Genomic DNA, 12,219 nt, shown 5'->3' with positions numbered 1-12,219 from the left:
TTCTGGCCATCCCTGAACTCCATTCCTGAACTGGGTCCTGTGTATCCGTCAGGGAAAAGCGGCCCAATAACAATGACCGTTCCCTACTTCTCAGAAAAGTATGAGAAGATCATAGTATGGGGAGGAGAAGATCAAAATATGGGGGAGGAGACGATCATAGTATGGGGGAGGAGAAGATGTTCTAGCTTAGTTTTGGCTGGTAGGTGTTTCTGTATGTCAAGATTTGCGTTTTCAAAATCTTTAAGTTTTTATTCATTCAAAATGGTCCCCCTTTTACCTAACGTTTCAACTGCATCTTTTTAAGATGATTTTTAAATTGAGGGAAATTGTATAGCAATTGCTAAGTCCTGTCCTAAGATGAAAGTCGTTGGAGTCACCTTCATTTTTTGTCCGTCACATGGATACAGAGTCACGAGAGGCCCTGTGGTAAAGAATGCTTACAACTCCCCGGGATAAAAAGCAACAAAAGGTCACTCTGAGGGGGCAAATTCCGCATGATGCCGTCTCAGCATATGTGTGTGTATTTATAAGCATGTGTGTTTATAAAAGTTTGAGGCAAGTTCTGCTGTGGAGGGGCTGAGTTGGGAAAATGCACCAGGTGCCATGAATTGCAAACCAAAAGTCTGTTGCGCGGTTCTATGGGCAAGAACTCATCCCCTTGACTCTGAAGAGGAAGTTGTCTGCAGCGCTCACACCAGCTCTCCGTAAGTTCCCAGACTACAGGAAACAAGGCTTACTAGAAATTTTACTTTGTATTTTAAAGTAATAAAGTAAACAATAGATGAGAGAAACTAACTAATTAGAAATCGCTAGAAATTAGCGAATTTGTCGGCAAAGAAAGCCCTCAACCATATACATTCAAAAGTTAGCTCCAGAGTGAAGGAGCTCTTTAGAGTTATTACTATTTCATGAGGGAACTTTCCCCCTCCAGTTTTTGTCTTTAACCCTACCTTCTGGAAGTTTCCACTGGCTCCTCTGTCTTATTGTTCCCATTTTAACACGCTCAATGGAGATTAGAAGTGGCCCCTTCTATGTAATTCAGACATTTTGCACATCGAAGGGAAAACGAGCTTTTTGTTTAGGTTCATTTCTCACAACATCCCAGCATTCAGGACACAGTGTTCGTTTGTAAGCTCTCCATGAGTTAGCAAAACGGGAAAAAGCCTTCTCTCTTCAATTTCCTATCAGGAGACTTGGGAAAGAATGGGAACAAAACGTTCCACTCCAGCATAGATTTCTTACCTGTAGGCACCTTCTGTGTGAGGTGTGCAGCTGGGATCTCCAAAAATGGAGTCTCCAAAAACCTCCATTTTCACGTGGTCTCCTCCCCCTTCCAAAATGTTGAATGTTTTTACAGAAACTTCAAGGGCAGTTTTAAGGATGTTTATATTGCAGACAACCTAAACATTGTTTGGAGCAAAATGAGAGATTTCATTTGGGGGGACAAGCAAGTTGATGGATTACAGCCAGCACATTCTTCTCAAAGAAGGCATTTTTACTGGGCGCTTCTAGTCGAGACACACAAAGAAGGAAGGAGGACGGAGGGAGAGAAGAGAGCCTTCTCACTCCGACACTCACCTTTTACGCGGTACCTTAGCCAAAACGCAGTAAAAGGTTCCTCATAAATCAGACTTACCGCCACCAGTCGGCTCACTCGGGAGCCTGTGATTTACCCACCTAAGCCATAAAGGGGACTGATTGATTTGTTTCCCTGCTTACATTCCTTCAAGCTGGTAAAACATTTTGTGAGCCAATAAATGCTTGGTACCAAGTGGCAAACACGAAGGTTTCCATCAAAGACTTCCTTGAGCACCGATGTTTTGTTGTAGAGGAAATACTTTCTGACTTCACCTCTGACCCCTGGCATGGCAGAGGTCAAGGGAAAAAGAGAGAGCAAAGTTGAACGTGTGGTGTTAAGTCAGCTCAAGGGCACAGCAGCCCTGGAGGCGGAGGGCAGAGGAGGCTCAGAGAAGCCATCCTGATCATTAACCCTAAACAGATGGAGTAATGAGCTTAGCTGACTGCCCCAGTACAGTGGGCAGGGGGAGGCCAGCTGCTTCTCGTCTGGGATTGGCTACAGCCGTGAGGTAGCCTCTGACAGATGCCAAAGGACGCCACTCAATAAGGACAATTTCCAAAACTCCACGGAGACAAATTCAGTGTTTCTGGACTGGACACATTTGCTGGAATTTTGTTGCTGTTATTGTTGTGGGCTTATTTTTTTCTAAGCTCGACTCCTTAGCCATGTGACTCAGCCTACCCAGGGAAGAACAATGCTGTCAGCTCCTCCCGTTCGCATCACAGATGGCCATTCCTTTGCACTTTGATGTAAGCTGGATCAAGTCCAAATATTTATCACGTATCTAAATTATCTTCCACACTTGCCAGCACACACTAAATATAGAATAAATAGAAGTGAGCCTTCCAGCCTGGTCTTTCTGAGCAAGTCATCTGTGGCAGACTAGACTGGGCTATAGGCAGGACAGGGCTGTTGAATCCTCAAAAGTTTGCTGAATGAGAATTACCTGTTAATCTATTATGATTATTGATATTTTTAGTATTATTCAAAGCCAAAACTCAGAGGAGGACCAAAGACAGAGCTCAGTGGTTAAATTGCTTGCCACACAAATGTCAGGACCAGACCTCAGATCCCCAGAACTCATGCAAATATTCAGTGGGCATTTCAGCATGCTGGAAATCCCAGCCTCAGAGAGGAGCGGGAGAGCAGCTGAGCGGACAGCCGCCTCGACAAGACAACACCCTCTAGCCTCCAATGCACGTGCATACTTGTGCACTCTAGTGTGCATGCACACACAGATACGTGCAAACATGCATGCATGAACACACTCACAAAGTAATCCGAACATGTGCCCAAACAGGGGAGAGGGGCTGGAGAGATGGCACAGGCCTTAAAAGCACTGGCTGCTCTTCCAGAGGTCCTGAGTTCAATTTCCAGCGACCACATGGTGGCTCACAACCATCTGTAACAGGATCTGATGCCTTCTTTGCGCAGGAAGGACGACATGCAGAGCACACATGCATAAAATAGAATTAAATTTTTTAAAAAATCTAAAAAAAATGAAAGAGAAAAAGCTCAGGATAATGAGAAATATTGGTGCAATTGCCAATATTCTGGAAATGTTCTGTTGCTTAGCAATAAATACAGCGCCACTCAAAGTTATGCAAAGAAATGGAAGGAAAGGGGTTTCTCCTGGCTGTGTCACCAATAAACAAGTCTGTACTCAACCATCAAGCGGACTTCACCCAAGCCATATTTTAAAATTACTTTGTATCAAAATGAGAACATGGGCAATGTGAGAGGTTTTTCCTGGATGCTTTCCTTCAGACGTGAACCCTTTTGCCATGTCTTCGGTTATTTTCACACGCAAGGCGCCTGTCCTAAGAATGGGAAAACTGGAAGAGTCCGTGGTCGTCAGAAATTATGCCTTCTGAAATCTGCGAGTAGTTTGTATATGAAATGATTTCTCTGTGTGAAAAATGCGAGTTCCCGTCTCAGGATTTTTTTTTTTAACTAGTCCTTGATCCCAGGGCAGAGAGATGCTTGGCATCAGAGGGACCAGTGCTGCCTCTGTTGGAAGACTTTTCCATGGCAGAACAAGACAAAGGGTGCATTTTACGTATCATAGAGCAGGCCTGTAATTCCATGAGAATGAAGTGGGCCTGCCTGGGCTACCAACCCAGTCTGGACAACTTAGCAAGGCCTTGTCTCAAAACAAGAAATAAAAAGGGGAGAGGGAATGCAGGGCTGCACCCTAGATTCAGTGCTTGGCCACAAAGACATGCTTTGTGAGAACCTACGATGCCTTCTCTTTTCTCAATGGAGAATTATTTAACAGCAGTTTTTTTTTTCTTTCCCCTCAAAACTCTGTTATTCAATCACAGGTTAGAAGCAAACAGAGACTAGTTGACTGGGTTAATAATCAACATTCTCCACGCCCATCCAATAGGATGTTTCTCACGTGTTTGGCACCCTTTTGTCGCAAACCATACAGTGAACAGGATAGGTATTGGCCTCTCTGGTCTCCCACAATGAAAATGATGTTGATTACCCAACCTCCTAGTGCCGCGATTGGTGGCTGTGGTCAGGGACCTCTAAGATTAGCCTTCTTTATATCTAACATCCTAGTAAGACTCAAAAAACAGCTTCATTTGGTGGAAGGTGGCATACACGAGGTGGACCTAATAGTTATGTATTATTAAATACATGTAGCACTAAGAAAGATTGGTGTCTTGATAGCCCAGTTTTGTAAATCTTGTTTTGAAAGACATATTCCCCTCCCAGCATGCTCACCATTTCACTTAACAGGTTACATAGTTTATATATGTTCCACTTCACATGGCTTTTCAAAATCTTCTGCCCAATGTTCATAGTTGGAGGAAATAATCACTTTTCAGGAAATCACACAGTCTCAGGCCATTTGGAGTCAAACTCTAGGGCAGAAGAAAGGAAAAAAGGTTAGAAAACCTTGACTTTATAGTCTTGTGGGTCCTTCAGATAAAACCGGCAAGGCTGCTGCCTGCTCTTTGAAGCCAAGGAGGAGAATCCTCTACTTCTCTCCTGGGAAGCCTGGCCTTGAATATTTATGTGTCTACAAATGTCATTGCACTGTTGTGGCCCTTCAGCCCTTTGTGGGCTGGATGGGGGCAGAGCATAAATGGTCTGCCGCACTGTGTGCAGAAACACGGGCAGAATTCTTTGCAATCAAGAAAATGCATACAGAGGTTTATTAGCACCAATGTGAACTCGTGTGATTTTTGCCCTCCTTACCACAAATATCATAAAGCAGAGTGATGTCATCCGCCACCAAGTTTGCAAGAAGGTCTCTCCATGACAGACCTGCTACTTATTGCTCCTTCAGAACTTAAGTTTTGGTTTTGTTTTTTTTTCGAGACAGGGTTTCCCTGTAGCTTTGGAGCCTGTCCTGGAATAGCTCTCGTAGACCAGGCTGGCCTCAAATTCACAGAGATCCGCCTGCCTCTGCCTCCTGAGTGCTGGGATTAAAGGCGTGTGCCACCACCACATGACTCAAGCTCTATTTTTCACTAAGCTCCTTGTAGTTCGCATCCTTGCCTATACCAAGTCATCCTCGCACTAACTACCAAGAATTAGCTTTGGGCGCCATGCTATTCTCCTTTTCTAAAATCCCTTAACGTACGCCCAAGGGTATGAACGTGTTGTGGAACCAACTTCTAAGGACCATATGCAAACTATATCGTAGGGATTGCATTGGCAAGCTTTCAAAGCAATGACAGAGTTCCACATGAAGGAGAGAAAAATCAAGGCAAAAATGGGTACAATTTTTTGTTATGTATAACAAAAGATAGTTATGTATATTATATATATAAACTCCACCCCCTCCTTCCCATCAGTTTTCTGCTGGAAACACTCGCATATTTAAGCCAGCTTGGTGTATCCTTGGTTGTCTTCCTCAAGTAGCTGTGTGAAAAACAGGATGTGTTCAGGATTCAAGGGCTTTAGCGAGACCTGCCCATAAACATGTCACTGTGCAAACCTACATCCCCAAGGACCATCCTAAACAGGGATCCTTCTTTGACCAGAGTGCCACTGTTTGACTGTCTTACCCCACCAACCAGCCCCTAATAGGATGTTTGCTATTCTTAGACACAGCATTTTAATCTATTTAGTACTTCAAGGCTGCCATGGGGAGTTACAGTACTTAAAATTCCTTGGGCCATGTGTTGCAGGTGTGAAGCCATCCTTAAGGTACACATCTTGGGATACAAGCTGTGGTCCACAGTCCACAGCCACATCTGCTATGAGAACTGAGCCTGAGGGTTGATGGGAATTTCTCTGTGGTGGTGATAGTCTTCCTTTTGGGGACATCAGAGATGGCTGCTTATCACAGAATTCCCTTGTTCTGATCTTTGCGAGGTGAGGCCTAGTGAGAGCAGGACCAAGGTCGCTTTTCCTCTCGGCAGGAGGGCAGCCACACACAGACCAGCAGAGAGAGGAGAACAGAAGCCAGTGGAGTTGGGAAGGGCCACCCTCTGCCAGTGTCACCCCCATTTATGCCTTGGCCTTGTTTTGGAGGGAGGCCAGCAGAGGCTGTGCCAAGAAAGAAGCTCTCCGCCGAGCCTTTGAGAAGCCCACCGTGCTGAACACATGACAGCCACATTGCCACCCCACAGTTAACGGGGTGAGACTTCCCACCCTGACCTCCTCGTTAAATTCCCAGTCTTAATTGATAGTTACCAGTAAAAGAATTTCAAGGTCAGAGGAAAGATACATAAAGAAAACTGCTCCCCGTGTTATGTTAAGAAAGGCTAAGGAAAAGAAACAAGGGGCCGTCGTTTGGGGCTGAGTTGTGTCTAAGGGATTTCACTATCAGGATTTCCAGGCGCTCATATCAAACAAGGCTCCTGGGAATGTCCGATAAAACCAATCACATCCCATGTAGTGCAAGGTCTCGATAAGTTCGTGGCCTGAGGAATGCTGTTTTCATCCCAATCCTCAAGCTGATAGAAATAGAAAAGCCATAGCTCAACGCGGGGTGGGGGATTCTGCTCATTATGAGAGGGTCGAGTAAAAATGCTGTGGCCTCTTCCAAGGGAACAACCTAACGTGAGCCCACACCTCATGTTCTGAGAAGTGAGTCCTTTGGAGGGGACAAAGAGGGTGTCTGCCAAACAGTTTAGTGACTTTCTGGAATTTAAATATTAAGTGAAAAACCAGGGTCACAGGGCAGCTGATCCCCGGCTCGCCTCTCTCCCATCTGCCCTTCCTAACCAGGACTCCACAGAGAACCTCGGAGTCGTGGCCTGTTGCCTTGTCAAGATGTGAAGCCCTCAGTTTGGCGGCCTGGGAGGAGAAGGGAGGTAGCTTCATGCGTTACACATTTCCCACAAAACCAAAAGCAGACTAAACAAAGCCGGTGTGAACTCCCGTGACTTGATGCTGCCGAGATTCTAGTCTTTACGCTGCAATCCTTTCATTTGCACGTGTGTTATTCCCTGGATTTACAGATCTCTCAGCCTTTGACTTATAAGAAGTGGTGGGCTGTGGGGAAAGAAAAAAACAGGGTGGAAGCTCCATGGCCGTGTGTGTGTGTGTGTGTGTGTGTGTGTGTGTGTGTGCGCGCGCGCGCGCGCGCATTCAAGGGCGGGCACGAGCAGCCAGCCCAGCCGACCGTTTGCTACTTTTGTGAAGAAGCCGCTTCACACATGGTAACATTTAAGAAGCCCTTCACAGCTGAAGTGTTTCAGACACTAATGAATGGAAGTTTGGTCCTGTAGCACAGACAGACTCTAAGGCATGTTTTACTGAGTGGTATTCTGTAGTGACCTGGTAGAGGAAGAGAAGTATAAATTGTGTCAGTTAGCCACCCAGACAAAATGAAGCCATGTGGAAAACCAAATCTATTAAAGTATGAAGGCTGGATAAGCTGTTGTAAGCTGGCCATTCTCACAGGGGCTCCATTGGCTGCCGGAGTAAATGTTTACCTCTCTCCCAGATCTTTTTCACAGGCTGCCTTTGGAGACAACTGGCAGCGTTTGATAAAAATCAACCCCCCTCTAATGACACTTTTTATCGGAGCTGTTTATTGTCTCCGCTTTACCACCCATGTCCTGAAAGGTAGTGCAGGTTTGTTAAGTAAGCAAAAGTTAAAAGGACTTTGTAGCTCACACCAGCTTGCAGAACCCCAACAAATTCCAGAGCCACAAGGAATGAAGAAAAAAAAGAGGGGGGGAGGAATTAAATTTATATGGAGGACAGGCTCTGAAAAAAAAACATATATATTAGGTTTTCCCTGCCTGGCTGGCCCACCATTAAATGTTTGCCTGATGTTGACGGATTTAGTATCGAGATCGAGCAGTAATGTCAAACTTTGCTCGTTGTCTCTAAATGGGCTTTAATAAATGTAAGAATTAGGAAATAGCTCTCAGAGGCAGCGCACTCAGAGTGCCCCTCTGCTCTTGCTCTCCCACCGATTCGGCAAAGCCCTACACCAACCAGCACAACTGTAGTTATGACCCAAACCTGTCCCTACTTGCCTTGGAACCTGGGTATGTCGCTTTTCTACATCCTGGACCTTCCTGTCTGTGAAAGTGAATCTCGCAAACACCAAAACAGAACCGGCTCCCTCTGCAGGTATCTGGTGGGTGGGCTCGCTTTCCTCAACATTGTTCTTAAGACTAATTGTGCCAATTTTTAAAAACCAATAACTGGCAAGCTGTTGCGGGGGGGGGAATAAATCTCTTCTTTCTTGGTGAGTAGGGCTTCTAGGGGATCACACATTATCCAGGGTGCAAACAATTGAATTTGCTGACCAGCAAAACCATGATGCCTTAAGTCAACAGTGACTAAAGGCAGTCCTGGGAAGAAAGCAACCCCTTGATTCCTCAAAGGCTCGCAGGTCAGGAGCCTGGGAACACAGGGCGGGGAGTGTCACAGCCGGCTCTAGCTGAGCAAGCTCAGCCTTTGCCTGGCGGAGGGTGAGTGTGGTTCTGGAGCAAGGCCTAACCCACCTGCCCTCTTGTGTTGCAGGAGGAAACTGAAGAGACATCCTCGCAAGAGTCTGCCGAGGAGGATTAAGGGTGCCGACAGCCGATTTCTACCTCAGCATCAGTTGGATCTTGCGAAGGGAGAAGACACTGCAGTGACCACTTACTCTCTACTGCTGCGGTCTTTCCACTCTCTGCGGGGCGGGGCGGGGGCGGGGTGGGCGAGGGGTGGGGGTGGGTGGGGCGGGAGAAATCACATAACCTTGAGAAGGACTATATTAATCACTTTCTTTGTAACCCCTTCACAGTCCCAGGTTTAGTGAAAAACTGCTGTAAACACGGGGGACACAGTTTTAACAATGCAACTTGTAATGACTGTTTTCTCTTTCCTTAACCTACTAATAGTTTGTGGATCTGATAAGCAAGGGTGGGTGGTGGAGAAAAACTCTGTATTGGGCTTAATCAGTCACGACATCCAAACCCTAACAGGTCACCCTAGTGACCGGGAGCATTCGTATAAGAAAAGCATTGTATGTGACTCTGTGCAGTCCGCCAAGATACCACCCTACCCTAATCATAGTGAATCGTCTGCTTAGGACACCAAAGATAAGAACTAGATACTACCCTCCTTTGTGTATAATCTTGTAGACACTTACTTGATGATTTTTTTTTTTTACTTTTAATTCTAAATAAGATAAAATGCCGGTGTATCTTTTCATTCAGCTAGGAAACCAGAGTAGGTGATGCTCATTTTTTTCAAAAAGGGAAGTAAACAAATAATAACTGTCGGCTCCCGTGGTTATGGGCTCACACACGTCAACGGGAGTGACGCACCCACAAGCATTCTTTCCCTCTTAGGGAGACTACACAGCCAAAAGCCACTTAGCAGTAAGCGACACTTGTCAGTAAAGGACACGTGTCAGCCTCGAAGCCTCCTAGACAAGTTAAAGTTACCCTTTTTTGGAATTTAATGAGAAAGTACCGTGCCTGATGAACTCACCCAAGTGATGCGGTGAGAAGAGCAAATAGACATTTCTTTTGCTATGTAGTTAAAGGACAATATTTTTCAAAAGCAAAAAAAGCTCTCGCTCGCTCTCCACCTTTCCCTCCCCCTCCCTTGCCTCTCTGTCCTCTCTCTTTTCTCTCGTTCTTCCTTGTGTACGGTTTCCGTGAAAGACCGCAGTGCCATTACCTCAAACGAAGCCTGTGCGTTACTTCAAGTAATCCATTTGTTTTGACACAGACGGCCAGCCGGGGCGCATTGTCTCGGTTCGGTCTGCCGTCTCTGCATTCAAGCCGCACTTTTAACCAGAGATGCAATGATTCCCCAGTTCTCACTACTACCTCTGAATGCTACAGTGATCGTGCAGTCCTGCACTTGTTACCCGCTGCTAGGCACGAGCCCTGCAAGACAGAAAAGCACTGACGGGAACAGGCAGTTCCATCACCCACGGTTCCCCGTCATTCTTGTCAAAGACACACTCTTACTCTGTCTCAGCGTGGCTATGCATGATTCTGTGATTTTTTTTTTTAAATTAAAATTTTACAGATGCTTGTTGCAGCTTCCCTGCTAGATTGCTACATTAATTTGAAACACTTTTTACTCAAGCCGCTCCTAGTTCTTAAGGATAATTTTCCTCAGTGACACCTCATCGTATCTCACACACACACACACACACACACACACACATCACACACGCGCATGCACACCCAAGTACACACGCGATTTGTCTGTAGTGTTCAAATATCACTCTACCAGTCTGTACCTCAAACAAAATGTTAAAAGAAATGGATGAATTGACTTGCAAGGACCTACCTCCAACTTCAAAAGGAACAGCATTCTTTCTCTTCTTCCGATGTTTGAAATAGTTCAAACTTCCCCTAGCCCTCGTCAAAACTATTTTTTGTAACATAGACACTTGATAGAAAAGAACATTTTTTACATACTTTTGCAAAAAAAAAAAATGAATGGATAAATCAAGCCAACATCAAAGAAACTTGAAACTTTGTAGGTGATCTACAAACAGGTCTGCTTGTGCCTAATGCAATCAGAAGATAAAATAGGTTTTGAAGATTAGTTGCCTATAAGAATAATGCTTGACGGATATTTTCAAGTATGCTACACAATGTGAGTTTTGTAAAATGTCTCAAGCAGGTTTATTTTGAACGCTTCTTGTGTCGAATCGTTGTGCCTTTCTTTCCTCCTAAGTGCGCTGACTTTTCTCACGGTGTTATCCACTGGGCCAGGAAGTAGTTTCCCATGAAGGCTTGTGTCAGTGTGACTCTCAATACGAAAGCCAAATGAAACAAACACACAAAACCGTGTCTCTCTCGTAGCCATTTCAGGGAGGTCATTTCAGAGCCACATACCTTGCTGAGACCGGCCGGTCGCTCACTGTGGTGCCTCACAGAAGGAGCTATGGAGAGACTTAAAACTGAACGTGACCGTTCACTGCGTATTAAATAAGCAAATCAACAGTGGCTCATAAAATCCCATCCCCATGTTGTATCTTTAGATGGGTCTCTTAGAAACCTCGTTGGCCAGCTCCTAAAAAACACAGCAGCTCCTCACGTTGGCCAGGCTCGGCACACCGAGCCATCTCCATCTCTAATGAAGTTACTCTTTATTTCCTGTATGTTGTACAATCAAAACACGCTACTACCTCTAACGTCCCAGTATACCTCATTTTTCATACTGAAAAAAAAAAAAGAAAAAAAGGCTTGTGTCCAATGGAACAGTGAGAACATCATAAAATTTTTATATATATAGTTTATTTTTGTGGGAGATAAATTTTATAAGACTGTTTTTTACTGTTGTTGGTCACAGCTAAGACTGGACATCTGAGTTCTCTGCCATTTCTGCAACTTAGCCACGTTCACAGGAGAAACGCATCAAGACAGTTAACCGCAGTCGACTCTCCCTGTTCCTGTGCGCGTCCTCTGGCTTCACGCTCTGTCCTCATGTAGAATCGCTGTCTGTGACTGTACTTTGATGCTTGCTTGTGGGAATGCTTCTCTAGTGGATTATCACTGACTTTCTGCACAATAAACATAACAGCCTCTGTGGTCCCCATGTGTTTGGATTCCTGTTCTTTGTCGCAGTTCCGTTACGTGAATAAGAAAGTTTAATAAACCTGGACATGATGGGAGATATCCACAGCCCGTCCGGTTTACCCTGGAGTGTATCCCATGGAGTGTGATTTAAAATATAGTTCTTTTACACCACCATATGGCCGAACTTACCTGAACTGGCCTGACCTTGAATTCCACAGGAAGCCAGCTGAGAAAGAATGGGTGGGAATAGACTGTACCACAGTCTCAGGACTAGTGCCTACAAGGTTTGTTTTGAGAAACCGCGGGGGGTGGGGGGGACAGGGACATGGCTCAGTCAATAAAATGTCTGCCTCTCAAGTATGAGGACCCAAGTTTGGATCCCCTGAACCCACGTAAAAAGCTGAACCATTGGGCTAGAGACGGCTCAGCAGTTAAAAGCACTTGCTGCTCTCTTAGGGGGCCTGGATTCAGCTTCCAGAACCTACGTGGTAGCTCACCACCATCTGTTAACTTCAATTCTAGGGGATCTAATATTGTTTTCTGGCCTCCTCTGGCTCCAGGCATGCACATGGTACACATACATACATGCAGGAAAACATACACACATAACATTTTAAAAATTAACTTTGAAAAGGCTGAGCACAGTAGTGCACACCGGAAAGGCCAGCCTGAAGGTAGAAA

General features: G+C 45.2%; 1 protein-coding gene across 1 annotated transcript in view; it reads left to right on the top strand.

Annotated features, from left to right (window-relative positions):
• Hmga2 (high mobility group AT-hook 2) overlaps positions 1-8,678 on the top strand; it is a 113,863-nt gene extending 105,185 nt beyond the window's left edge. Inside the window, exon 5 of the mRNA XM_041673895.1 lies at positions 8,528-8,678. Coding sequence (XP_041529829.1) covers positions 8,528-8,575 — 48 coding nt within the window. The 3' untranslated portion in view covers positions 8,576-8,678. The remainder of the gene's footprint in view (positions 1-8,527) is intronic.
• The last annotated feature ends 3,541 nt before the right edge of the window (positions 8,679-12,219 follow it).

Source organism: Microtus oregoni, unplaced genomic scaffold (genome assembly GCF_018167655.1).
Source record: "Microtus oregoni isolate MIOR12 unplaced genomic scaffold, Mior012 000001F_ref0000356, whole genome shotgun sequence".
Lineage (NCBI taxonomy): Eukaryota > Metazoa > Chordata > Mammalia > Rodentia > Cricetidae > Microtus > Microtus oregoni.
The sequence above is the reverse complement of the archived record's forward strand: the minus strand, read 5'-3'. Positions and strand labels throughout refer to the sequence as shown.